Here is a 9,751-nt window from a genome sequence, read left to right as displayed (position 1 = left end):
TTTCAATCCTCTCTCTTCAGAGTATCAGATTTCTCAAAAGAGCTGACACAGAGCACTTTTGTAGCCAAATTTAATATGAAAGCACTGAGAGTATGCAAATAAGACACAAAGCTAAACTTTAGAAATGAGCTAAAGACATAAAGAATTAACAGGGTGCCATTTTTAAGATTAGACGCTAGTCCTGTATTCCTGTTCTTTTCTGTTTCAAAAAGCCACAAGCAACCCTAACTCCAAACAGTCTTGCCAGTGTTGTAGATGCACACCTGGACTGGCAACAGACAGTGAGCTGCTTAACAACTCTCATATTTTGGGGGCATTGTCTGTTCAGACATGCTCACCCGCCCCCCCATCCTGTTCTGCTTCAGTGTCAGAAGGAAATGAAGCCACAATGAGAACAAAAAGAGCTGTCACACCTTTTGTCCCCTGCCTTCTCCTTCCCTCCCCACACTCCTCCCCACATAGAGCTACTCCACCCTAGTGGGACTCTAGTGAGACATCCTCGCCTGCCTGAAGGAGGAATGATCAGCAGGGACAACAGCTGCAAACAAGTGACAGCCAGAAGGCAGGAGCTTTTGTAAGTGCCTGGATTGCAGAAGACCCAAGCCAGAGTAATGGCATTGTCGCTGGAAGAATTCATTCACTCCCTTGACCTCAGGACCCTTCCCAGGGTCCTAGAAGTCCAGTCAGGCATCTATTTTGAAGGTAAGCACCCTCCTATCTCTTGGCTGGCTAGAAAGTGCTTATAAGGTATGCACTTTTGGGAATTGGAGGGGGAAATTTTAATAGAAAATATGAGTCCCATTGAAGGAAAGGTAATCACAAAAGAGGGGAAAGTAATTAACTGACAAATGGTTACAATCCAAGAGTGCTAGAGAGAAGAAACTAGATAGGACTCCAGTGTAAGTAGGGAGAAGGAATTGCGTGAAGCTTTTTGAGGTTTTTTGTAGGCCTTCAAACAGTCCAACATGAATGGTGAATTGTTTCTCTCTTTGAAGTAGGTTATATATACTCCAGGAGTGAAAAGTTACTATCCATGTTTATGTTTCTAGAATATAAAAAATAAAATTTAGTGTTTTTTTTTCTTTAAACAAAAACAACTATTAAAAGCACAGTGTTTAGGAAGAAAAACTAACCCAACTCTTAACCACTTCGCAATGTTTATGCCAACATTTCTCTCACTTATTCTGTAGTGGCCTAACTCCTCTAATTCCTTAAATAATGACATTCTTATTTGAAGGTATAGGAATTAATATCTACTAATCACAAGATGATTTTTAAGAATCTGTGTTGAAAAGTCAGAGTTCAACTAAGATCCTTGAGTAATAAGTTAGTGTGTTTTGAGGTGACTTACTATGTTAATTCAGTAAAAGAATGTTAAAGCTTACAAAATATACCCTAAAATCTTTAAGGAGTGAGTTTGAATACATGCAAGACAAAGAGTTATTTTCTAGGAAAATATATATTTCTGGTCACAGGAGTGGTAGAATTAGATCCAGAAGAACTACTGGGAAATTAAGTTAAATAACTGCTGGTAGGCAAATCTTTCCCGTTCATAGACAAAATAATGTTTTAGATATTATATTATGAAATAAAGATTGACAAATGTCAGATCTAGTTCATATACACATACACACACTCACCTGTTGTCATCATCAGCTTAACATAGGGTTTTGTTTAATTCATTTGTAAATTGATTATATGGAATCAGACTATATTTTTCCACGTATACCATATTATGAAATGTATCTTTGTCCCTAAGCCAGCCCCACATCATTTTTTTTTGTCTCATGGTTTGTGCTTTTGAAGCTTTGCATAAGAAGTTACAAAGATATTTTTCTTTATTATTGTATATCAACTTTACAGTTTTATATTTCTCATTTAGTTTTTAATCCACTTGGAAAACACTTTGTGATGCAGTGTAGAGAGATCCAATTTTAGATTTTTCCATATAATAAACCTAATTTCCCAGTACCATTTACTAAGCTAGTCATCCTTTCCCAATTGGTTTGTGTTGCTACTTTAAATCATATTATGTGCTCACATCTGGATTAGTCTGTCTCTGAAATATTTCTTCTATTCCACTGGTCTGTTTTTTCAGTTGTGCCCCAATCACCCTATGTGTGTAACGGTGGTTCCAGGCTAAGTGTTAAAATATATTTCATGTATAGACCAGTCCCTTGTTTTTACTCCTTTTTTCTAAGTTGACTTAGCCTTTCATAGGCCTTTTAATTATGTTTTTGAAGAAATTAATTTGTTACTTAAGAAATCCTACTACGATTTGCATCAGATTGTATTGAGTTTATAGATTAACTTGAGAAAATGGACATTTTTATGTTAAGTCTTACAAAAGAAGATAGCTTGTCTCTCCATGTGTTCTGATCATCTTCATTCTTTAATACTTTACTACTGTGTTATACTTCAATTAAGAGAAAAGAATGTTCAGTTTGATGAGTTTTCACAAAGTAAACACATTTATATAGCCAACACTCAAGTCAAGAAATAGAAAATTGCAAATATTCTAAAAGCCCCTGTTTGTGCCCTTTCTCATTCATTATCTACCATCTTCCCCAAAGGTAACAATTATCCTGACTTTTGTCCATTTATGAACTTTACATAAATGAAAAATTATAGTATGTATTCTTTTTTGGTTGGCATATATGTTCAATATCATCTTTATAAAAATCAATCCATGATGTTCCGTATAGCTTGTTCATTTCAGTGTGTATTTCAGTATCGTCTTGGTTAACTATACCACAATTTATTTATCCATTCTATTGCTAATGGGCATTTGGATTATTTCCAGTTTGGAGCTGTTACCAGTAACGTTGTCATGAACATTCTTGTATAAGTGTGTTCATATGTCTCTACATATGTGTTCACATGTCTGTGCATTTAGTTGGGTATATAAATAAGTGGAATTACCATGTCATATGGTATGTGTATGTTCAGCCTGGATAGATAATGTAAAACAAGTTTTCAAAGTAGTTATACTAATTTGCATTCCCACCAGCAGTGTATGTATGGGAGTCCCAATTAATCCATATCTTTGGCAATACTTGATGTTATCAGTCTTTATAATTGCAGTTATTCTGGTAAGAGTATAATGGTAGCTCATGGTTTGAGTTTGCATCTCCCTGGTGACTAATGAGATTGGTCACCTTTTCATATGTTTATTGACCTTTTGGAAATGTTGTTTTATTTTTTTAAGGATTTTATTTTTATGTAAGCTCCACAGTCACTGTGGGGCTCAAACTCACAAATCCAAGATCAAGAGTTGCCAGCTCCACTTACTGAGCCAGGCGCCCCCAGAAATGCTGTTTTATGAAGACAGTATTCATGTTTCTTGCTCATTTCTTTATTGGATTTTACAACTTCTTATTATTGATACACACACACACATATGTATATATGTATATATATAGGGGGTCCTGACCTTCTTGTCAGTTACTTGTGTTGCAAATGTCCTCTCTTAGTCTATAGGTTGATACTTCATTTTTTAAATGGCAGCTTTTGATGAATGGAAGTTTTTAATTTTAGTACTAGTATAGTCAGTTTATAATTATTTTCCTTTTTGTGTGTTGTCAGATTTTCTTTACCTTAAGTTCATGAAGATATTGTCTTAGCATCTATTCCATTGTTTACTCCCTCCTTTAGATCTAGAATTGATTTTTTTGTATGTGATTCGAGGTTGAGATCAGTGTTTATTTTTTCTTTTATGGAGCCAATTGGTGCAGTGACTTTGATTGAAAAACTGCCTTTTTCCTACTGCCTTACTGTGCTACATGAGTCATAAACAGTGTCCATACATGTGTGGGTCTCTTTCCATAGCTTCTATTCTGTCCCATTCAACTAATTGCTATCCTTACATTAATTTCATGCTGTCTTAATTAATGCAGGTTTGGAACAATACATAATTTATATTATATATGATAATATGCTGCAAAAGCTCTGGTTCTCGAACTTGGATGCACATGAAACACCTGGAAAATATAAAAAATATCGATGCTGGATCTCTCCTCAAAGATAAGGATTTAATTATATAAGAAGTAAGGTATCACCATCAGGTTTTGAAAGATATCCCTGATGATTATAATATGCAGCCAAATTTGAGAATTATGCTGTAGAGTAAGTTCTTCCAGTTTATTATTCTCCTTCAAGTTGGGCAGTTTGAATTTTCATATACATTTTAGAATTAACTTACCAACTTTCACAAAAGTCTTCTTGGCATTTTGCTTAGCAATGCCTTGGATTAGAGAGAATTGGCATCATTTTAAATTAAGTCTTCTGACCCATAAACCTGGTATAGCTACCTAGTTATATAGATCTTTTCTCATTTTGTAGCTTTTCTTTGTGGAGTTCTTGTACTTCCTTTTATTCTTAATTTGATTTTTTTATTCCATTTTAAATAATATCTTTTGAAACTTTCATTTTATCTTTGTTATGTTTCGAATTCTAAAAATAATACCCTTAGATTATTTTGGATTTGTTATGTACACATTTATGTATTATATGAATATTGATGGATCTCATTTCTTCCTTCCAATTATTGTATTTTTTTTCTTCAGTTAAGGAACTGACTAGTGCTTCTACTATAATACTGAATAGGAGTAATGATAAAAAAAAACCTCCCTGTCTCATTTACAACCACAGAGAGATTTCAGTAATTCATCTTGAAGTATGTTTGTTTTAAGTTAAATAAGTTTCTAGTTTTCTGATAATTTTTAAAAATCATGAATATATGTTTAATTTAACACACATTCTTTCAATGACTTTTGTGATGATTATATGTTTTTTATATTGATTGATTTTTAAAATGTTGAATAAGCCTTTTCCCTGTGGAATAAAACCAATCTGGTCATATAACACTAAATTTGGTTTACTAATTTTTTTTCTTTTAGGATTTTTGTATCTCTTTTAGAGAACTAAATCAGCTTACAATTTTTATTTCTTGTAATGTCTTAGCCATGTTTTTGTACTGAGTTATGTTGTTGAACTTAATAGAATTTCTTGGATAGTCTTTTTCTAGCCTTCTAAAAATATGCAAATTTAGTGTTTCTTCTCATTTAAATATTTAGTAGACTTCCAAATGAAGTGATTCTGAGCTGGGATTTCTAATACAGAGATCTTTTAATTATGACTTCAGATTTTTAAATAGTAAGGTCTTCATATCTACGAGCATAGTTTCTCTCTCATTAAAACAAAAACAAAAAACCCATCTAGATAATGTATTAGAGTCCAATAAAATGTCTCCTAGACTAGTTCCTAGAATGCACACACATAAACATGTATATATGTATTGCTGTATTGACTGATAATCATATTTCTTGTTTTCTCATTGACTATCTATCATCGACATAGAGGAATCAAGTAAATTATCAATATTACCGATGAACTCTCTTATTAATTCTAATAGTTTATCGTTTTTATTTCATTGGTTTTCCTAAAACCCAATAGATAGAGATATCATTAGAAAGTATCAAGAGATGGGGCGCCTGGGTGGCTCAGTCGTTAAGCGTCTGCCTTCAGCTCAGGTCATTATCCCAGGGTCCTGGGATCGAGCCCCGCATCGGGCTCCCTGCTTAGCGGGAAGCCTGCTTCTCCCTCTCCCTCTGCCTGCCACTCTGCCTAGTTGTGCTCTCTCTCTGTCAAATAAATAAATAAAATCTTTAAAAAAAAAAAAAAGAAAGTATCAAGAGATACATCTCTTTCCTACTATGTTTTACAAACTTTTTTTCCCCCTTACTTACCTTTATAGTGTAGTCCAGGGCCTCCAGTACTATAGAAGCAATAATGGAAATCCTTGTCTAATTCCTAATCATAAAGGAAATACATTAAAAATTCTTTCTTTAAGCGTAATATTCTAAAATTGGTATTTAACCTTCACTAAATTAAGGAAGTTTTCATCTATTCCTTGCTCTCTAGGTGTTTTCATAATAGATATTGAACTCAATATTTTTTCTTCACTGATTAAGATAATAATGTACTTTGGTTCCTTTAGTCTATTAATGTACATTACCTTTAAAGAATTTTTGAGTTGAGGGGCACTTGGGTGGCTCAGTCAGTTAAATGTCTGACTCTTGATTTCCACTCAGGTCATGAGCTCAGAGTCCTGAAATCTAGCCCTGCATGGGGCTCCTCGCTCAGCAGGGAGTCGGCTTGAAGATTCTCTCTCTGCCCCCCTCCCACTTGCATGCCCACTCATGTGCACACGGTGTCTCTCTCTCTAAAAAATAAAATAAATCTGGGGCACCTGGGTGGTGCAGTGAGTTAAGCATCTGCCTTTGGCTCAGAACATGATTTCAGGGTCCTAGGCTCAAGTCCTGCATTGGGCTTCATGCTCAGCGGGGAGCCTGCTTCTCCCTCTCTCTGTCTGCTGCTCTGCCTGCTTATGCACGTGCTCTCTCTCTGTCAAATAAATAAATATAATCTAAAAAAATAAATAAAATGAATCTTAAAAAAAAAAAAGGATTTTTGGGATGCCTGGGTGAATCAGTTGGTTAAGCATCTGCCTTCCACTCAGGTCATGATCCCAGGGTCCTGGGATGGAGTTCTGCATGGGGCTCCTAGCTCAGCAGGGAGCCTTTTTCTCCCTTTGCCCCTCCCCCCCACTCATTCTCTTTCTTTCTCTGACAAATAAATAAAATCTTAAAAAAAAGAATTTTTGAGTTGAAGAATCCTTTCATATTACATATACATTTTCAAAATACAATTGTAGAAGTCAGATATTTAAGATTTTTGCATTTAATCATATTTGAAATGAGCCAGTAAATTCATGTTTTCAGTTCAAGGCAATGCTAGCTTCCTAAAATTAGCTATAGAGATTTTTGTTGTTTTCTGTTTTCTGGATAATTAAAAAAAAAAAAGCTTTTGAATTTTTCCTTAAAATTTGTTAGAATTCTCCTATAAGAACTATTGACCAACCACAGAATTTTTTGGAAGACAATCTGAATTTGGTTTTGTTATTATACCCTCTTCTTTTGCTTCTTTCATTGATTTCTGACTTGATTTTCATTATTTTCTTTCTTTTGTTTCTCTTTTTGCTCCCTTGCTTGTTCTCTAGTATCCTAGGTTGAATCAGTAGTCATTTTAAAGACATTTTTTGATTCTCTTGATTATAGTGTAAAACTGTAATTTTTCCTCTAAGTATTTCTTTCACTGTTTCTTGTGAATTTTGTCAGGTAATATTTTCTCTGTTACACAGTTCACAGTTTATTCCTTTTAATCCAATGACTATTTTATTTATTTACTGATAATATGGGATTTCTTTTTTTAAAATTAATTAATTAATTTTTTTATGTAGTGTTCCATGTATCATTGTTTGCATGTAATACCCAGTGCTCCATGCAGTACGTGCCCTCCTTAATACCCATCACCGGGCTAGCCCATCCCCCCACCCCTCTCCCCTCTAAAACCCTCAGTTTGTTTCTCAGAGTCCATAGTCTCTCATGGTTCATCTCCCCCTCCAATTCCCCCACTTAATTAGCACTCACCATAGCACATACTGTCCCCAATGTCTATCATCCAGCCACCCCATCCCACCCACTCCCCACCACTCTAGCAACCCTCAGTTTGTTTCCTGAGATTAAGAATTCCTCATATCAGTGACATCATATGATACTTGTCTTTCTCTGATTGACTTACTTCGCTTAGCATAATACCCTCTAGTTCTATCCATGTTGTCGCAAATGGCAAGATTTCGTTTTTTTTGATGGCTGCATAATATTTCATTGTTAATATGGGATTTCTGTAGCTATTTAGCTATTCTTAGCTTTTCTTTTGATTTTAGTTAATTTTGTTGTGTGTTGTTAGAAAACAATAGTCTGTATTATATTGTTTCTTTGAAATTGATTAAGGCTTCCATTACTTTATGGTATGAAGCATATCCTATTTTGGAAGTATTTCACATGTGCTCAAAGAAAGCATATGTTTTGTTTTTTTGTTTGTTTGTTTTTTTTTTTTAAGATTTTATTTATTTATTTATTTGAGAGAGAGAATGAGACAGAGAGAGAGAGCACGAGATGGGGGAGGGTCAGAGGGAGAAGCAGGCTCCCCGCCGAGCAGGGAGCCCGATGCGGGACTCGATCCCGGGACTCCAGGATTATGACCTGAGCCGAAGGCAGCTGCTTAACCAACTGAGCCACCCAGGCGCCCCCATATGTTTTGTTTTTTGGTATAACATTTCTCTGTATATACCAAGTAGCTTGAGTTTTTAATTATTTTGTTTGGATCTCGCTCTCACTGCATATTTTTCATCTGCTTTATCTGTCATTTTCTGAAAGGATTATATAAAAGAAATCCTTCAACAGTTCATTTATCTAGTTCATTCCTCATTTCTGTCTTTTATTTTTGAGGTTGAGTTGTTGCATGTGCTTATGTTAATGAGGGTTTTATCTTCTTACTCTATTTCTATCATCCTTTTTCCTATATGATTTTTTTATTAAGTTCTATTTTGTTAGGTAATAATATTACTTCTCCAGTTTTCTTTTGGAATATCTTTTTCTAAGCATCTACTTTCAACATTTTGGGGTCTCTTGTTTTTAGTGCAGGGAAACATATTCTTTATCTTCTTTTTGCTTCTTCTAATAGTATAGAAAGTGGAACCCGGTTTTGCCCATCCTGTGGTTATGACTCCATGACAGGAGATTTTAGGGGCAGGGAGGTTTGAGGGAACTTGAGAAAGGCTGACATGAAGTTCTGTGGTAGTGGTTTGAATGCTCCCAACTTAACCACAGTAATAATAGGCAGGATAATACTCTAATAACATGTGGCTCATATTAAATTACCCTATTGATGTGAAGCATAAAACTGGGTTAAAAATTCAAGACTCTGCCTGCTGGCTATCACAAATAAAAGATGATTTCACAGTCAACTTATAATGTTTCGACATTTGCTTTGTCCCTCTCTCAAGAAAAATAGGCTTCATCATAACCCTGAAGATTGATATGAAGATTAATTAAGCTATTTTATGTAAAATATTTAGCAAAATGACTGGCCCATAGAAATCTTACAGGAAATCTTAACTATTATTATGATTACCATAATGTTGGTATAGAATGAGGAAAACTGATCAGCAGTTTCTAAAAAGTAAAATAAAACTAATATGAATTCTACTGCTGTTACATGTACCAACATAAATTAAATATGGAGAAAAAACCTTAAAAGTTAAAACATTAAAAAAAAACCCAGAGAAACCATAAAAGAACTAGGGATTTTAAAAAATGAAAAATTGAACTTTTGAAATAGAAAAATTCCTTAATAAAAAATACATAAATGTGTATAAAAATCATTAAATAACAATAAACAAAAATGAATAAAAATTTTAAAATGGGAAAATATGTAAAAGGCAATTCACATGCCAGAAATCATAAAATTTTTTCAAATTTATTAACCATAAAATGCAAATAAATAATAAATCATTCTTAATCACCTCTTAGATCACAGATATTAAAAAGATTCACAAAATTTGTAGGCAAGAATGTACAGAAATGAGAGGAGGCATGATCAGTGGGTATGTAAACCATTACAGACTTTCTAGGAGTCAATTGAGCAATATGTGTCAACATATAATGTGTTTAAACATCTCACCTCTAGAAATTAACTTAAACTATAATTACAAAAAGCAAGAATAATGATTCTACTACAATGATCATAGCAGCATGTTTTACAGAGAAGCATCAAGTGAGCCTCAGCATGGAATAGCGTATATAAATTATAATAATATTGATCAGGCATTGTTCAACAAGCTAGAATT

The 9,751-nt window shown here is 34.1% G+C and overlaps 1 protein-coding gene across 1 annotated transcript in view; it reads left to right on the top strand.

The window, feature by feature from the left end:
• The first annotated feature begins 523 nt into the window (after positions 1 to 523).
• Positions 524 to 9,751, top strand: part of THEMIS (thymocyte selection associated) — a 187,634-nt gene continuing 178,406 nt past the window's right edge. Inside the window, exon 1 of the mRNA XM_045865441.2 lies at positions 524 to 702. Coding sequence (XP_045721397.2) covers positions 612 to 702 — 91 coding nt within the window. The 5' untranslated portion in view covers positions 524 to 611. The remainder of the gene's footprint in view (positions 703 to 9,751) is intronic.

Source organism: Mirounga angustirostris, unplaced genomic scaffold, assembly GCF_029215605.1.
Source record: "Mirounga angustirostris isolate CCGP_5_RB_7025 unplaced genomic scaffold, mMirAng1.0.hap1 SCAF_8, whole genome shotgun sequence".
Taxonomy (NCBI): domain Eukaryota; kingdom Metazoa; phylum Chordata; class Mammalia; order Carnivora; family Phocidae; genus Mirounga; species Mirounga angustirostris.
The sequence above is the reverse complement of the archived record's forward strand: the minus strand, read 5'-3'. Positions and strand labels throughout refer to the sequence as shown.